We start from the raw sequence: 19,496 nt of genomic DNA on the forward strand, positions 1-19,496 counted from the left end.
AGGAAGCAGAATGCAGGGCAGCAATAATAAGGAGGATGATCATAATGGGTACGGCTGAGAAGGTGACGTCCCTTCCATGCAGAAGGGACAGTCAATGCAAAGGACCCAAGGAGGAAGTCTGCCTGGCAAGTCTGAGGAAGAGCTGGAGGCCAGATCAATCGATCAATTGATCTTTCTGTCTATATGTTTATTCATCCAAATTTGCTGTCTTTCTCTAATTTTCAACCTTGAATTCACTATAGTATAGCTTCGTCCATCATTTTGCCCAAATTCTACTGGCAAGGTCAGAAGCCCTCCTAACCAACAGGAGTCATGGATTCCTTTCATCCATATTATGTTTGCCTTTCTGTGGCTGCTGAGCATCTCATTTTACAAAGGTAGACATTTAGCTCACACAGTTTAAGGAGCATGTCCAAAGTCACCGAGCCAGCACTGTAAAACCTCCCACCGCACTCCACCCCGACGTGCACCTGGCATCTCAACTTGTACAACAGCAAAATTCAATTCAGTTCCTTTTCCTGAATTTCAACAAGCTCTTCCGCTTGTTGTCTTAGCATCCCTTAGTTTGTCCAAACTCACAAAATTAATTTAATCCTTGATTCTTCATTCTCCTTGAGTACCTGAATCCAATACATCAACGAATACTATCTGTCCAATTCACTGTCAAATTCTATTCATTTATCCTCTAAAACATCTTCTCATTTACCCCTCTCTCTCTCCAACATGAGTTCTCAGGCTCTCATCATCTCCCATGCGGATGGCATCAAATCATCAATAACTCAGCACTACTGCCTCTTCTCATTCTTGTGAGAATGGATACTTCTCCACATTGCCACCTCCACATTACTGCCAATGTATTTTTCCAAAACAGGTTTGCTTATGCTCAGTCCCCAGCTTCGAGTTTCCAATGGGATCAACACTGCCTATACAGTAGGTACCAACCTCTTAGAGAGGCATTCATGGCCTTTCCAGGTTGGCTTCAGTCTACCTTCTATCAATGTTAATCTCCAGCCACATCCTGGAAGTCACCTTTTGTTACAGCCATATTGAATTCTTTAACCTTCAGCACTTTGACTCAAATATTTTTGCTTTCTCTTGCCCTTCCTCGGCCTAGGATGTCCTCTCCTACTAAGTGTATTCTGAGATCTCTTATTCAACAGTTATGAGTCAACCTAAATGTCTCCTCTTCTCTTTGCTTTACCCGATCCATCCCCCTCCAACCTCCACCTTGTTCTTTCATTTGTTCCTGGAGTATTGGATATGTGCACTATTCTAGCACTTACCACAATGTACCAGTTTCGTGTCGTTAAGCCCATTTACTAGCTCACCTGTGAGTTCCAGATAATCAAGTGGTATGTTATTTGGCATTTTTGTTCCAAATAAGCCTAGTTTTATTGAGTAAAGAGAAAGACTTTTTTGTTCTTCTTCCTACAGAATATTTAATAAGTAATTTAAATTGTGGCACAAACCCTTTCTAATAAATTAACATGGCCCTAGCCACCTGAAGGAAATTATAGAACTTTCAAGCATGGCTTACCTTTTTTTTAAAAGAGTCACTTCTGTCACTAACATTGCTGCTAAAAAAAATACTGAATTTATTTAAGGAGAAGTAGCTGCTATTCCCTAAGAGGAAGACCCCAAACAGAATACCAGCAATGAATCTTTCTTACCTTGATTCTTCCCAGCTCAAACTGGAAAACATTGGGACTTGTAGCTTGGGCAAAAGCTGCAGGAAATAACTTTGTACTTGGCTCCACCTTAGATAAAGAAATGAATTTGGAAGTATTAGCCAAAGAAGGAACACCAAGAAAAAATATTTTCTTTATAATGACCAAGGAACACTTGACAGAAGGGGCCCAGACACTTTTGTGTTCTTTCAGATGGATCTCCTCTTTCAACAAATATTCAGGGTATTTCATTTCGTTATTACGCGAACATTTTTGGAGGCCTGTACTGTTTCCCCTGAAGGGCAATGTTATTATTCAAAGAGAACTAAAAAGGCCCAATTAGGCTCATTTTGGTTTTCATTTTCGTCTCTTTTCTAAGGTACTTTTCGATCTTCTAGAATGTGCTTTTTGTGCACGGGGACAAAACGCTTTCTTCCCAGAAGCACGCCACCATCCCTGCCCACGGACCTGGTAGTAGGTGCTCAGCTCCTTGCCGTTGGCGGTGAACGTGAGAAGCCCACTGGCAGCATCCACCACGCACCCGATCTCCAGGCCATTATTGTTGCGTCCTTGCCCTGGGCTCATGCTCTCGCCCGCGCACACCATATAGCAGTTGCTGCGTTTGATGCTGGATTTCAAAAAAAAAAAAAAAAACCAAAACAAAACACAAAAAACAAAAAACAAAACACATTTTTATCTTTGTACGACCACAGATACAATAGAAAGTCTTGCAAACTAAACCTAAATTATGCTGTGCAAGCAACAAGCTCATGCTGTAATGGGAGGGGTGCACAATGGGCCGATTCTGTGATTCGGAGCAAAAACTCCACTGACGTCGTGGATATTCTGAATCCGGTCTTACACGTTTCTAAATTTTGCACCTAATGGAGACAGGTCAACAAGTCGGAAACAAGTAAAAACTGACCTGCGCCTTCCCCTCCAAAAACTCAAACCAAACTGGACCTTGTTCTGAGGTTCAAAAAAGTTTAACTAATAATCATCCAAATTTGCAATTTTCATTCTCCTCATTCTCATGTTTTTTTTTTTTTTTTAATCACTTGTTCTGAGATGAGAAGCAGTCATTTCTGAACACTGTCAAAGTCCGTAGGCAAATTCTACCTGAGCCATCAGTGATTCAACATATTTAAAATTTGGCTAACATTATGCCCCTTTGTGGACAATTCCTGGTGATCTGTTATGAGAGAAAGAATTAGCTAGAATATGCATAACATCACTGACGTTAACAACAAACCCCCACCTGAGTTTCATCCCCACCGAAACCTTTCCCAGAGATGGTAATAAACCTAAAGTGACTTGAGTTTTGCCTCCTTCCCTTTCTCTGCCACAGCAGAGTGAAAATGTTAATGAAACTAGCAAAAAAAAAAAAAAAAAAAAAAAAAAAAGTCAAAGGCAGGAAAGTAGGAGGAAAAGAAAAAGAAGGCTGAGATAAAAATCAGTTTTGGAATAATCAGGTTGGCTGTGTTTCTTTGCACTCCTTACAAAACATTCAACAACCCTTCCCTGCCCTCTATTTCTTACACTAAGATCATCTATCCAGGTATCCCGTCCCTCTGTTGGGTTATTTCCTTGTACCGTTGCCATCTTTGAAAATCAAATGTGTCCTTCAAGAATGTTCCCAGAGACAGGTGGGTATGGGGCTCCCGTACTGTTGTAAAGAAAGCACTCTTTCCTGGACATTCTGGCTTGGCCCATGGTCTCAAGGGCTAAGTTCCACAGTTTTAAGTGTTACAACCCGAAGACAGGAGAGTGAGCTTCTGGTCACCAAAAATGATGATGCAGGTATATAAGAAAAGCAACATTATGGCGGACTCCCTCTATGACACCTGTCACAGCAGATCAGAGAGGATGCATGGGCACAAAAGACAGATGCAAATGGCCAGATCTTCTCTTGTCTTATTCCACAAGGAAGATAGCCTTCTTCACTTTTTTGAAGGTTTGGTTTGAGTTTGGTTTGTTTTACAAATGAAAAAAGGATGGCACAGAAAGTGTAACTGACTTACCCAAAGCCACACAGCGAGTCAATGGCAAAGCTGAGGAAAGAACCCACTTCTCCTCAGTCTGAGTTAAAATGCGTCCACCTGGTCTAAACTACTAGCCCGCACTGTCTCCAGTTTTCTCCCCACCACATAAACCGTTCCCAAAGATACATTTCAGACCATAAAAGCCTCACATCCACCCATCTCTAATCCCTAAAACAAAGGCTTAGTACTGGCAACCCAAGCTGTTAGTCACGTACGAGGTCACCTGAAGGAATGTAGACTATTACCCACAAAGGATGCACTGCTCTTACTTTATAATGTTTTTCACTTTTAATGTATTCAGATTCCTTACTGGCTTGTATGCATAACAAAACGGACACTGACATGAATGGTTTCATGATATTGTTCCTATAAATACAACATGATCCTGGACAGGAAATCCAAGGGGGGAGAAAAACCCAAAAAAACAAAAAAAACACCTAGGTTTATCAACATGTTTATCAGATATCATTCACATAAGAAAAAAAAATTGAGAAAAACTGACCTTTCATGTACTTTTCCCTTTTCATCTCCTAGAGTAACGGTTACTGTACGAACTCTGTCCAAGTCAAAGCCTGTATCATACTGATGGAAATCTGATGTAATCCAGCCCACCCAGACGTTAGCAGGTTCTTGGCCGGGAAAGATTCTCACTGAGTAATAGTACTGTCAAGACAGCAAAATCAAATGTTGGCAAAGTTAAAAAGAAACAAAACTTTGATACGCAATGCCTTTGAATTGCCTGACTGCATTTCTTTGTTTAAAATCATTCGGCCTAATTAAAATGTAACAAGAACAAAGAGCGGACACTGGAAGAAGATAAGTCTTAAAGCAGAGATAATGGAAAGGAAATCAGAAATAATGGGAAGAAGAGAAATGACCTTGTCAGAGCAAACACACTAAATAATTTGTGGTCTTTCATACTCCTAAAATATGGGTACAACTGTATGTGCACATACATAGCATATTTATGTAATAAAATCACCAATCCATTCAGGCAGATAAACTTCAAATTCTGGAAACTTATACAAGCACACTAATTTATGCTAGTGTTTTATACCTGTCACCCACCTTTTTGAATATGCTTTGCCTTTTTTATCAATAATACTTTGACACCTTAAAATCACTTTGAGGGGCGCCCGTGTAGCTCAGTTGATTAAGCATCCAACTCTTGATTTTGGCTCAGGTCATGATCTCATGATTCAGAAGACTGAGCCCCAGGTCGGGCTCTGTGCTGAAAGCGCGGAACATGCTTGGGATTCTCTCTCTTCCTCGCTCTCCTCCCCTCCCCCCAAATCTCTCTCTCTTTCTCTCCATCAAAATAAATATTAAAAAAAATCACTTTGAAATAGCTCAGATCTAATATGTAAAAATCTAGCTCAAACATGGTGGCACTCTACAAGGGATGTAATTATACATTTTTTTCCCATTTGGTGTTTTATGAAAAGTTGTTTTGAAAAATTTGTTTTTTGAAGCATTGTTTGTTTATTTATTTTTAAAGTTTTATTTATTTATTTGAGAGAGACTGCACGCACACGCGTGCAAGTGGGGGAGGGGCACAGAATGAGAGGAAGGGAGAATCCCAACCAGGCTCTGCACTATCAGCACAGAGCTGGACACGGGGCTCGAACTCATGAACTGCAATATCATGACCTGAGCCAAAGTCAGACACTTAACTGAACGAACCACCCAGGTTCCCCTATTTTCTTTTAATTTTTAAATTTTTATTTATTTAGTAAGTAGGCTCTACACCTAACATGGGGCTTGAACTCACCACCCTGAGACCAAGAGTGGCATGCTCCATCTACCGAGTCAGCCAGGCACTCCGGTTTAAACATGAATTGGCAGAGAGCAAAACATGACCTCCAACAAAGTATGATAAATGATCTTCCTTTAGACATATCACTAAGATGAAGGAAATTATATGCACTTGGAAGAATTAAGTGGAAATTAAAATTTTCCCAGGAAACATGATACCAAAATCAGGATTAAGCATGTCATAAAGTTATTTTGCCTAAAACACTTCTCTTACCACATAATACACCTCAGAATATACCTGTATTTTCTTCAACTTTCAGTCCCCAAAATAGAAGCAAAGATTTATTTTAAAATAAGTCAGCTACAGAGGATGAATGAAAAGGAACTCTTTGACATGAAACACACAATAACTGAGAAATAAGTGACAAAAGCTTCAACCTCATACCGTGGACGTTTGCATCAAGTAGTCATAATCATCCCGATCATCTGCAAGGACATCTTCCGTGAGCCTTGCAGAATGGCTCGTGCTATAATCTGGCTTTGTTCTTCTAAGCAAAAATCTGAAATATAGTACAGGACGGGGGATCAGCAACATTAAAAATCTCTGCCTACTTAAAACATGTGCATATCATCAATTTAGTAGAGTGGTTCACAACCAGGGCTATTTTTGTTCCCTAAACTATGCCTTTATCTCCCAGCTGGAGATACTTTTAGTTGACACATTGGGGGTGGGGGGGTGGGGGTGTGCCACTGGCATTTAGGGGGTGGAGGCCAGGGATGTGACTAAATATCCTTCAATTAACATGGCGGACTCTCACAACAAATAATTATCTGAACTACAGTGTCAATCACGCTGATCTGGAGAAATTAAGATTTAGTGCAAAAAAGGATGCTAAAATAACTTGCCTCGTGTCTATAAAAAATACTATTTAGAGAGAATACTTTAAGTTTCAACCAAGAACGTCAATATAAACATCTTAAAAACTCTTTGGAGAAAATACTTGTAAATTATATATAAGGGGTTAATATCCAGAGTATATAAAGAAATCCTACAACTCAAAAACAAAGAAGCAAATAACCCAATAAAAAAAATGGGCAAAGAACCTGAAAAGACGTTTCTCCAAAGATGATATACAAGGCCTAGAAGTATATGAAAAGATGTTCAAGATCACTGAACATCAGGAAAATGCAAATCAAAACCACAAGAAGACACTAATTCACAGCCATTAGGAGGGCCATCATCAAAAAGACAGAAAGTAACAAGTGTTGACGAGAATGTGGAGAAATTGAACCCTCGTGCAGTGTTGGTGGGAATGTAAAATGGCGCAGCTGCTGTGGGAAACAGCATGAAGGTTCCTCACAAACTTAAACACAGAACTAGCAGCAACCACACTTCTGGGTATGTATCAAAAGTAATTTAAAGCAGGGCCTCAAAAATACATGTGCACATGCAGTTCACATCGGCACTATTCACAATAGCTAAGAGGAAGAATCAACCCAAATATCCATCAACGGACAGATGGATAAGCAAAATATGTACATACAGAGTGGGGTATTACTCAGCCTTACAAAGGAAGGAAATTCTGGCACGTGCAGTGACATGGATGAACCTTGAGGATATTAGGCTGAGTTAAGCCAATCCCACACAGAAGAGAAAAACACAGTATGAATCCACATTTATAAAGTGGTCAAATTCACAGAAATAAAAAGGAGAATGGGGATTACAAGACGCTAGGGGGAGGTGGAAAAGGAGAGTTGTCTAATGGGTAGAGAGTTTCAATTTTGCAAGCTGAGAAAGTTCTGAAGACCTGTTTCATGACTATGTGAACATGCTTAACACTACACAACCATACACTTCAAAAATGGTTTAAATGGTAGATTTTGTTAGGTGTTTCTCACCACAATAAAAAAAGTGCCTTAAATAAGTAACTTCTGGGATAGATTATGTCTGTGGTAACAAATTCGATGACAAACAGTTTGCGTTACTGTCGCCTGTCCAATCCTTTATACGTAAAGGAGAAGGAGAGGGAAGGACAAATGGACCCTGGGAAATCCCTCACTCTGTACCCCTCCCCACAAAATAACTGCATATTTGAAATTATGTTCCATGTATCAATGACCTTTGTTTCAGACGAGAGGGCTTTTCCTGAGCATAGTCTTTGTGGTTATTAAACTCTGGTTTTGTGGCTTCCTTGTCTTTGTCAACACGGTCTGGCACCAGATGGCCATGAGCTGTCTTCATTAGAACCTCAAAGTCAGAATCTGCATCGTAATCCTCCAGATCATTCTTGGGCCCAAAGAGGCCGGCGCCTGGGAGCCCGCCTGCCACCGTCTTGGAGAAAACCTCGGCACACTCGATTGGCATGCTCAGGCGATAGAACATGATGTCGGCAGTGCTGTTCTGAGCGCCAAAGGACTTCTGGGTGACTTTTAAACACGGAGAACTGTCGATGGTGCCGTCTATTCTGGTCACCTAGCGAATGAAGAAGTGATAGTTCAAATTCGAATCAACACAGTCAACCTCCTGATGCTAAAGATTGCTAACACACATCACGTCTTTAAAACCCCAAACACGGCCCACACTTGGCATAATTTTGTAAATGATGAGATTAAACACAGGGAGTACTGTGTTCCAGATAGACTCATAGCTCTGCCTTTTTTTCTTTTTAATTCAATTTAGTTAACATGTATTGTAATAATGATTTCAGGAATAGAATTCAGTGATTCATCACTTACATATGACACCCACTGCTCATCCCAGCAAATGCCCTCCTTAATGCCCATCACTATTTAGCCCATCCCCCCACCCACTGCCCCTCCAACAACCCTCAGTCTGTTCTCTTTATTTAAGAGTCTCTTGGGGCGCCTGGGTGGCGCAGTCGGTTAAGCGTCCGACTTCAGCCAGGTCACGATCTCGCGGTCCGTGAGTTCGAGCCCCGCGTCGGGCTCTGGGCTGATGGCTCAGAGCCTGGAGCCTGTTTCCGATTCTGTGTCTCCCTCTCTCTCTGCCCCTCCCCCGTTCATGCTCTGTCTCTCTCTGTCCCAAAAATAAATAAACGTTTGAAAAGAAAAAAAAAAAAAAAAAAAAAAGAGTCTCTTATGGTTTGGAGTGCTTGGGTGGCTTAGTCGGTTAAGCATCCGACTTCAGCTCAGGTCATGATCTCATGGCTTGTGGGTTTGAGCCCCGAGTCAGGCTCTGTGCTCAGAGGTCAGAACCTGGAGCCTGCTTTGGATTCTGTGTCTCTGTCTCTCTCTGCTCCTCCCTCATTCATGCGCTCACTCACTCTCTCTCTCTCTGCTCAAAAATAAATATTAAAACAAAAAATTTTTCATAAAAAAGAGTCTCTATGGTTTGCCTCCCTCTCCATTTTTATCTTATTTTTCCTTCCCTTCCCCCATGTTCATCTGTTGTTTCTAACTCAAAAGATAGTTTGGAAAATTCATGTTAAAATTACATTCATTCAGAGTGAGCCGCTGGTGTTGCTTATATAAAAACAGAATTAATTATTGTTAATCAGTCTAATCAGGTGCTCATAAAGTACCTATAATCAGAGCCTCATACTGTGCTCAGACTCCATTACTGTGTAACACAGTAGGGCCACCTTTCTAAGTAAGTGGCAATAACTGTCCAAGTGGGAATTCCCAAGTGTAAAGACATTCCACCCCTGGCTTTTGGCAACGGTATGAATTTTTAAAGAAAAAGCAAACCTCGATATGCTCATGGTTTGAAGGGACCTGGAGAAACTGAGGAAGCCTCTTGCTTAGCCACATGGTAATATCCCTGTTTGTGTTCACAGCAAACGGTTCGTAACCCTCTTGTAAGCCACAGATGGTGAAATATTTCAAGGTGCTGACATCCTTTCCAAAGTTCATCCTGCCCACCTGAGCCACTCCAAGGCTACAGACAGGAATGAATCCTGGGAAGAAAAGAAAAAAACAAAATGTTCCGTATCATTGGTATAAGAGCCTGTTTGTTTGGAATTTCCAAAAGCACCACTCTGGAACTCTCGTCTCTGAGAGAGTCGTCGGCATAAAGTAAAACAGTAGTTCGAGAGAGAGACCACTGTTATTAAGTATTACATGTAAGGGTCAAAAGACCAGTGTTTGCTCATGGTTTACTGAACGTGGCCCCTAGATAAGGTTCTTCTTTTACCCTGGACTCCTGTGAAGAAGGTTAGGTGCTCAGCAGCCCCTCGTCCTCCAGGGATCTTAGGGTGTACAGCAATGGAAGGATGTTGCCATCACACAGCCTCTTAGCTCAGGAGTGCACGGGACTCTCTCAGAAGGAAGGTGAGAAGGAGGGAAATGCCCAAGTGGGTTTGTCCTTCGATCTAGCACAAGCACTTGAAAACGTGCAACTACCAAACACAGCCTAAGCCACAGATTTCTTTGCACATAACTCAAGGGAAAAAGGATTGGAAGCAACAAATTAAAAAAAATTTTTTTGGTATTTATTTTTGAGAGAGAGAGAGAGAGAGAGAGAGAGAGAGAGGGGCAGAGAGAGAGGGAGACACAGAATCTGCAGCAGGCTCCAGGCTCCAAGCTGTCAGCACAGAGCCCAACACAGGGCTTGAACCCACAAACCGTGAGATCATGACCTGAGCCGAAGTCAGACTGCACCACCCAGGCACCCCTTAAATCTTTTTTTAATGTTTATTTTTGAGAGTGAGAGAGCATGTGCATGCGAGCGGGGGAGTGGCAGAGAGAAAGGGAGACAGAATCCGAAGAAGCAGGCTCCAGGCTCTGAGCTGTCAGCACAGAGCCCAACGTTGGGCTCGGACTCATGAACCATGAGATCATGACCTCGGCTGAAGTCGGACGCTTAACCGACTGAGCCACCCAGGTACCCCTGGGAAGCAACATTTTTAAAGGTTTTCATTTGCTTGTAGCTGCTTTTGATCTATGAAGAAAACTGTGTCCCCCCTTTTTTCTGGGGTACACTACACCTAAGCGTAGAAAATAAAAATAAAAATAAATAAGTAAATAAATTTTCAGATGTAGTTGCTAAAAATTCCACTGAAACTCCTCCATCTGTCCCTTACCCTTTGATGTCACTGCCATTACAGATTAAGCAGGGCAATCCACACCTAACCTAAATAATTAAGACATGAAATTCAAAATGTAAGTTAAAGTAAACAAGAAACGAAATCAAAAGCAACAGCAATAAGCGATGGGGGAAAACCAAAATATTTCATCAGCTAATCTAATGAGTTGCAAGGTTAGTACATCTTCCTGCTACTGAATAAACAGGGGAAAACATATTAACATTGTTAATTGTTTTTTTGAATTCTTTGGAAACAACGGTCTTTAGCAAAGGGCTGTGATGATCATTTTCAGTGTTGGGGGGCTGCTTAGGTACTCTTCCTTTCCTTCTATAGTGTTTTACACAGAAATTCAAGTAGCATAATAAACAAGGTCAGTATTGGAATGGAGACTACAGAGCAGAGGATGTAACTTACAGATCAAAGAAGCAGTGGATCCTACGAATAAGCCAGCAACTGTCTACCATGATGACTTACGCTTCTTCCTCTGTTAAAATTAGTCAATGTAGGGGCCCCTGGGTTGCTCAGATTGCTAAGCATCCATCTTTGGTTCAAGTCATGATCTCCTGACTTGTGAATTCAAGCCCTGCATCAGGTCTGTGCTGACAGCTCAGAGCCTGGAGCCTGCTTGGGGTTCTGTGTCTCCTTCCCTCTCTGCCCCTCCCCCACTCATTCTCTCTCTCTCTCTCTCTCTCTCTCTCTCTCTCTCTCTCTCTGTCTCAAAAATAAACATTAATTTTTTTAAATTAGTGAATATAAAAGCAATATATAATCCTCAAAATAGCACAAGACAATAAAAATTACATCCTATAATTCATAATGATTTCACGCAGTTTGTATTCATCAATATATACTCAAATAAACAGTTGTATAACAGTGGTACCGGCCAGGAAGCAAGAACACATCCAGCTGTGTTCAAGGAAGCATGAATGATGAGTTTCTAGTTAAAACTAAAGCCCACAGCTGTGCGTACAGCTGTGACAGCTCTTGAAGTGTCAGTCAAGGGAAATTGTTTTCAATAAGTGTCTAGAAAGGAATCAAAGAAAATGACTGCATAAATACAATCGATCTGAGACAGGTTGAAATACATTTGCACAAACTGGCATATCTAACATCCATTCGACATAAACTGGGGGATACCAAGACAGAAACATCTCCAATTGTAAATACGCATTTCTTTCTAGCCACATTATATGTAGAAGGAATCCCTACCCTATAAGTGAAGTTATAAATACCCACATAGATCTCTGGGTGTTTATTATATTAATATCTGAACTTTTCCGCATGTTTGAAATATTTTCATTTATTTTTTTAAGTTCATTTTATTCATTTTGAGACAGAGAGAGACAGAGAGAGAGCACGAGCAGGGGAGGGGCAGAGAGAGGGAGGGAGGGAGAAACCTAAGCAGGCCCTATGCTGTCAGTGGGAAGCCCAATTCGGGGCATGATCCCACAAAACGTGAGATCATGACCTGAGCCAAAATCAAGAGCCAGATGCTCAACTGACTGAGCCACCCAGGAGCCCCAGGAAATCTTTTCATTTAAAAAACCAAGTAACTAGGGTTGCACACAACGATTTATGTCCCAAACTGTTCACTATGGCTACATTTATGATCACAGAAAATATTTTGCACACTAAATATGTTTTTCCATTGATATGTAATACTATTTAGCTTTCGAATCTGATTTTCAAACGATTATTATACACAAAAATATTCATAGTACATATTATTTTAAGAAAGAAAGATATAGCATATGATTAGTTTTTAAAGATGGAAAGGCAAGGGGCGCCTGGGTGGCTCACTTGGTTGGGCATCTGATTTTGGCTCAGGTCATGATCTCATGGTTTCCTGGGTTCAAGCCCCATGTTGGACTCTGTGCTGACAGCTCAGAGCCTGGAGCCTGCTTGGGATTCTGTGTCTCCCTCTCTCTCTCTCTGCCCCTTCCCCACTCATGCTCTCTCTGTCTCTGTCTCTCTCTCAAAAATAATAAACAGTAAAAAATTATTTTAAAAATAGATGGGAAAGCATTACAAGTTTTTTAATTAAAAGAAGTTATAGAGGGGCACCTGGGTGGCTCAGTCGGTTGGGTGTCCAACTCTTGATCTCAGCTCAGGTCATGATCCCATGGTTCCTGGGATCGAGCCCCATCTTGGGCTCCAGGCTGACAGTGTGGAGCCTGCTTTGGATTCTCTCTCTGCCTCTTTCTCTGCCCCTCTCCCTCCCCCTCTATCAAAATAAATAAACCTTAACAAAATGTTATAAAATGGTGGAATTTTTAACACTCTGTGTTCTTTTTCTGTCTCTCAACAGATTTTCTTCAGTGAATACGCATTTTACTATAAAAACAACTGACAGATTTTGTGAAAATCAACTATTCATTTAATAAACTGGAAAACTGGAATATACCTACATCTTCCTCATACAGAAACGTGTACAATCGTGTGGGTAGTGTGGATGGTCCAACAACGAGGGCAGCCTGCTAAAGCACAAAGTCTCAATGCTGGTGAGTGTCCAGTGAGTTACCGGAAATCTTGCCAATAAAATTAAACTGGTCCAAGATTTATGTAGAGCAATTTAGTAATGTGCATTAAGACACTTTCAACCATTCATTTCCTTATCCAATAAATATTTATGAGCAGCTACCATGTTCTAGAAACTGGGGACAATAGCTCACTGACACACAGACATCAGCCCAAAGGTTCTCACAGCCTAACGAGGTGGGAAGACAAGGAAAGACATCATACCTCTCGACCCATCTCTGGAGATGGGGTGCTAAGAGCAGAGGAAAAGGAGAGAGAGAAAATTCAGGAAGGTTTCTTAGAGGAGTTCTCACCTAAGATGGTAGACAGGCCTAGATACTAGGAAATGACTTAGATCACAGTTTCAAGTCTGAGAGACCTGCATTAAAATCTTAGTTCCAGCACTTCTCAGCTATTTGCCCTTTGACGAGTTACTGAAAGTCTCTAAGCTTTAATCCTTTCTTCTATAACGTCTACCCCATAGATTACAGGTTTTTTTTTTTTTTTTAAGTTTGTTTATTTTTGAGAGATAGAATGTGAGTGTGGGAGGGGAAGAGAGAGAGGGAGACACAGAATCCGAAGCAGGCTCCAGGCTCTGAGCTGTCAGCACAGAGGTTGGCACGGGTCTCAAACTCACAAACTGTGAGTTCACGACCTATGCTGAAGTTGGATGCTTAGGTGACTGAGCCACCAGGCACCCCCCCTCCGCCATAGATTACAGTTTTAAAAATGAGATCCTCGGGGCGCCTGGGTGGCTCAGTCGGTTAAGCATCCGACTTCGGCTCAGGTCATGATCTCATGGTCCGTGAGTTCGAGCCCCGCGTCGGGCTCTGTGCTGACAGCTCAGAACCTGGAGCCTGTTTCCGATTCTGTGTCTCCCTCTCTCTCTGCCCCTCCCCTGTTCATGCTCTGTCTCTCTCTGTCTCAAAAATAAATAATAAAAAACGTTAAAAAAAATGAGATCCTCTATGAGCAGTGCTTACTTAAAACATGGATGCTCGGTGAACAAAATTAAATTGGGAAAAAAAGAAAAGGTTAAAGGAACTAAATACTCAAAATAAGAGAATGGATAATTTTGATATATACACAAAATTAAGTATGTACAGGATTCATCAAGAGGAAACTGTAGGGAGAGAAGAAAACCAAACGGGGAAACAATAGCACGTGGTGATTCATGTGAAGGGTAAACAGGTGTCCATTGCACTATTCTTGCCCTTTTCTGAAAGGCTATTTCTCAAAATATAAAGTTGGCTAAAAAAAAATCAAAACCCATATTTGGGGCACCTGGGTGGCTCAGTTGGTTAAGCGTCCAACTTCAGTTCAGGTCATGATCTCATAGTCTGTGGGTTCAAGCCCCCGCATCGGGTTCTGTGCTGACAGCTCCGAGCCTGGATCCTGCTTCGGATTCTGTGTCTCCCTTTTTTTCTGCCCCTCCCCTGCTTGTGCTCTGTCTCTCTCTCTCTCTCTCTCTCAAAATTAAATAAACTAAAAAAAATTTTTTTTCAAGCTATGTAAAATGTTTTTATATCTTGGAACAACATATATAATATTAAGTTAAAAAGGTGGCTGTGGAAATTTATTTTTCCATATCAATGCTTTAAATGGGGAAAAAATACATGAAAGCCAAATTTATCTCTGGGTAGTGGGGATATATATAGCTTTTAGCCATTTTTGTTACACTTCTTTGTATTTTCCAAATATTTGACAAGAATTTGTTACTTTTTAATAGACAGATATAATTTTTCATTAATTTATGGCAGATGTAGACTTGTAGATGATATTTTTACTACTTTGCTATCTTAGTCCTCTTTAAAGGAAGGTATTAAGAAAGTATATCCAGAATTAGACATTTTTTTTCTTTTTAATTTACATGAAACTGAACTGAATAAAAACTAAATCATACTGTGACTTCTGAAGATGGAGTTTTAGTAACTTCTGTGATAATAAGAACCAATATTTCTATAAATAATATGTTTTTACATTAGCATACATACAGCAAAAACAACTAGACGGCAATGACATCAGAGAACAAAGAGTGGAAGAAAACAACAGGTACTTTTTGGTCACGGGACAAAAGGGCCAGAGCTCAGTCACTTCCAGTTGGCCAGTACTTGGCAAAGGGCACCGTAAATAAAGGTGCAGACAATGGATGACATGGCCATCACACGAGGCTCCCTAGTAGTGACTCATGTTCCCTGAGTGTTTGTCTGATGTTCATCTCACTGAACACGAGCAACCATTTGGTGAGACAGGAATCGTTACCACTTTCTAGACAAGGCAACCCACATTTTAGCTGAAATCACTTGCTCACAACTGGGTGGCCGGAAAGGAAACCCAGGCCTGCCAGATCCTACGATCCACACTTTAAGCCAGGGCCATAAATAAGCAGAGAGTAGAGATATTAGCTTTTGTGGGCCAAACTACTCAAACCTCAGTTGAAGTGTAAAAGTGGCCACAGACAGTATATAAATGAATAAGCATGACTGTATTCCAATAAAACTTTATTTACAGAAACAGGTGGCAGGCTGGATCTGGTTCTCAGGCCTTAGTATGCCGACCCCTGCTCTAAGTCACTATTCAACCCTGTCTCCATTTAGTATCAGGTCTTACCATTCAGCAAATATTTAATGAATACCTGGCATGTGCCAAGATCTGTTCTTGGCTGGAGATATAGCTGTGAGCAGACTGGAAAGAGTCCCTAACCCTCTGGAGCTTACCTTTGTGTAGGCATAACAAGTAAATAGTTATATCTATGTCTATAGAGTACACATTTATATAGACATAAACTATGCACACAAACACATATACACAAAGTATATAATACAAAGTATATATAACGTATATATAATATGACATGATATCATATCATATCATATCATATCATATCATATCATACATAATATAATGTCAGGAAATGACAAACGCAATCAAGACTGACTGAATGCTTGCCATAAATTAAACAAGATGGGTTGATAAATGACATCACTCTTAATAACTGCCCATAGCAAAACATGATGATTGAGGTTCAGTTCTTTGTTAGTTTGAAATAAGCTGAACACACAAACATCCCAACAATAAAACAGACGTCCACGCAGTTACGTATGTCAGCACACACTCAGGCAGACGTAAAGTTTGGTCCTACCTTCCTATGTTTTATGTTCCCAATCTTCTATTCCAGTCACCTTAACTGACATCTTGCGAGTAACAAAGCCTCATGATATCTAAGGGAACTTTTCTTCCTGGCCGGGGATCTTAAATTAGTACCCATGAGTCCAACTGGTTTCCTGGGGCTGTGCCAGACCCACCCTAACCATTTGTAAATTTGTTAAAACAGCAGCTACGACGTATGGTTCAACTGTTTTCTCCAACAAAAGACAGATGGCTTCAGCAAATTTTAACTTTCTCCGTTGACGAGCCACCCTGCTCCGGAGCAGAGGGGTGTGTGATGAGTGTGCATGTCCACCAAGGCACTGGCAGTCACAAGGATGTGGGGGTGTGACGCAGGCATGAAATCTGTGGCGGGGGCTAAAATGAAAGAAGATAAAGCAGATCACAAGCATACCAGCTTGTTGTAAGAACATATGGTTTCAGACTTTGAAATTTCTGGACTACAGATACGGATCCTCATTTATAACCCAACCAAATGGCCAAAACCAGTAAAAATGGCCGATATTACACCAAAATGTAAGTTTGAATTATTTGGTCAGAAGAAAGGATAACACTTAATAGCACCTTAGTATGTGCCAGGTAATATATAAACACTTTTCCATTTATTATTAAATATTAACCCCATTTTTCAAGATGAGGAACCAAGTAAGATGTTAAAACATTTGTCTCAGGCCCTACAGTGAATAAAATGGGAAGTGAGAATTTGAATCAAGAATGGAGAAGCAGGGCAAAATAAAAACAAGACATACTTGCCTTAGATTTCTGAGATCTTAAGAACTGGAAGGGGCATAAACCGATCACTTCCAGTCAGAGCTTTTTATTTTAGGGAAATGAAAACAGAGAAGCTATTTGCCCAACGTCACACAAGAATTATTATTTTCAGAACTGGGTCTAGAATCCAGGGCTTCAGACATGAAATCTGCCGCTTCTATTCCACGTTGGCTTGGAAAATGAATTAACAAATAAACTAAGTGTATTAACAAATACACTAAAATTCCATAGGGAATTTACTATGTTTTAAGCTCTTTAGTGTGCAGACTTCGTAATATCAGCTTTGGCATAATAGGGACACCCCCATACTTTCTTCCTGGTTCTTGGTTCACTTTGGATCATCAAGGTCATTAGGAATTTTATTTTTGACCCTGAATACTAGCAAGTGTCCCTCTTCACCAAGGTATACAATGTCACTGTCAATTAACTGCCCAGTTTAAGGAGAGTTTGGTTTTCACTGAGCTCACCAATCATTTCCCGATGCCCCATATAACATGTACAGAAAATAGACATGTAAACTCAAAAGACAGAAATTAGATCATCTGAAATTTAACTCTAGGCAATCAAAATAAACATTCTCCTCATTTGTTAATGTAGCGCACAGTGAAGAGTTTTATTCCTGGACACGTCCAGAGAATTCGAGGATCTCTCTTTCCTGATTCTAGACAAAACTATGAAACCAATTATGCTAGTTCCTGACATCTTCATACTCTAGAATTTGTCCACCACTTTATAACTGATGCTTTTATCTTCACTCCAAATATCCAATGTCCCAACACAATTCTTTGGCTGTTTGGACGGCCCCACGGCAGTGACTCAAAGTCCTGACTTCTACCCATGAGTACTGATTTTTAATTAGGGAGATCCTTCATAAGTTATTGTCCCAGGTCTGATAACAGACATGCATCTCAGGTCTGTTATCAATGGCAGGTTTTTTAGAGTGACACTAGTGACAGAAAGGACTTATGGGGGAGCCAGAAGGCTGGGATCTGGGATGGTGCAATCCTTGTACTCTTGTGTCATGTTGAAAACCTTCTTAATGAGCCACATGATTCCACTGAGCAGTTAATCTGTTGTAATATTTCCACTGTGTGAAAATATTGTAAGTACAGTCCAACAGTTCTATATTCTGCCTCTTTTTTAAAGGTAGCGTGGTATCATCAGTAATGGAAAGTTTTCCTTCCCTCTCCTTAGAGGTCTTCTCAACCGAAAGCTACGTGATTATTTCAATTCCGACAATATTCTTCTCTTTTGCTTCCGGCAATATTTCTTTAGTCTAAACGAGTCTAAACCCCATGCAGACTCAGCACCAGGAATTTTGCTCACTGTCCTCCCAGGTGGCAGACATGACATGGAAAGCCTCACTTCTGGATTTGATTATAATGATTACAGATGCAGACCCCGACGACTCCGAACTGATCTTTAGTTACAGAAGAGCCGACGAGGTTGAAAAAGCTCCAGTGTGATGAGCCACTTACACAACACAAGATAGGCACCTACAGCCAACTTTGTAAAATGCAGGTAATCTGACAAAATAACTGCTCTTTCACCATATGGCAAGATTTTAAATGACTCTTACTTGCTTTACATTAAGGGTACGATGAGCTCTTCAAACTATGGATAACAGGAGGCTCGGCACTCAGGAGTAAATCAAGAGTGATACTAGGTGAGCAGGGGCTACATGTAGAGGGGGGCAGCGTAGAAGTTTGCTGGGGCTGCCATGACAAAATAGCACGGACTAGGCGGCTTAAACAACAGAAACTGATTCTCACAAGTCCAAGATCAAGGTGTCCGCAGGTCTGGTTTCTCCTGAGGTCTCTCTCCTTGGCTTGCGGATGGCCACCATCCATGGCCTTTCCTCTGTGCTGGGCACCACCCCCCCCCCGCCCCCGACGTCTCCTTGTTTTCTTATAAGGACCAGTCATCATGGAGTAGGGCCTGACCCTTATGACCTCATCTAACCTTAATTAGTTCTTTATTTTTTTAAAAATATTAATTTTTTTTAATGTTTTGTTTGTTTTTAAGAGAAAGAGAGAGACACACACACAGACTGCAAGTGGGGGAGGGGCAGAGAGAGAGGGAGACACAGAGTCTGAAGTAAGCTCCAGGATCTGAGCTGTCAGTGCAGAGCCCGGCGCAGGGCTCAAACTCACAAACCATGAGATCATGACCTGAGCCAAAGTCTGATGCTTGACCGACTGAGTCACCAAGGTGCCCCTTAATTATTATTTTAAAGGCCCAAATATAGTCACATTAGGGGGTTAAGGGCTCAACATATGAATTTGGATGGGGGTGAGGCACAATTCAGTCCATAACAGGGACACAGACGTGGTTGCATTCAGAATGCTGTATTCACCAGCAGACACATCTTCTCTGAAGCCGTGCCTGCTGAGTCCCAAGGGACCCTGAAGGAATCTGTGGATTAGAAGAATCTGACTTCTAGGAGGAGTTTCATTTAATACTCTCACAAGGCATTTTTTCTTCTTTTTTTATAAGGAAGCAAAACTGATTTTTCACACACTTCGGGAGAT

General features: G+C 41.0%; 1 protein-coding gene across 4 annotated transcripts in view; it reads right to left on the reverse strand.

Annotated features, from left to right (window-relative positions):
• RYR2 (ryanodine receptor 2) overlaps positions 1 to 19,496 on the reverse strand; it is a 760,386-nt gene that overhangs the window by 243,915 nt on the left and 496,975 nt on the right. For all 4 annotated transcript variants that reach the window (XM_086679587.1, XM_086679586.1, XM_086679585.1 and 1 more), the window contains 6 exons: positions 9,173 to 9,381; positions 7,585 to 7,937; positions 5,910 to 6,024; positions 4,212 to 4,372; positions 2,136 to 2,295; positions 1,671 to 1,757 (listed from right to left, as the gene is read on the reverse strand). In XM_086679587.1, the coding sequence (XP_086535713.1) occupies positions 1,671 to 1,757; positions 2,136 to 2,295; positions 4,212 to 4,372; positions 5,910 to 6,024; positions 7,585 to 7,937; positions 9,173 to 9,381 (1,085 nt within the window). The remainder of the gene's footprint in view (positions 1 to 1,670; positions 1,758 to 2,135; positions 2,296 to 4,211; positions 4,373 to 5,909; positions 6,025 to 7,584; positions 7,938 to 9,172; positions 9,382 to 19,496) is intronic.

The sequence above is a fragment of the Puma concolor genome, chromosome D2, assembly GCF_028749965.1.
Source record: "Puma concolor isolate L17-30 chromosome D2, mPumCon1.1.hap2, whole genome shotgun sequence".
NCBI classification, from domain to species: domain Eukaryota; kingdom Metazoa; phylum Chordata; class Mammalia; order Carnivora; family Felidae; genus Puma; species Puma concolor.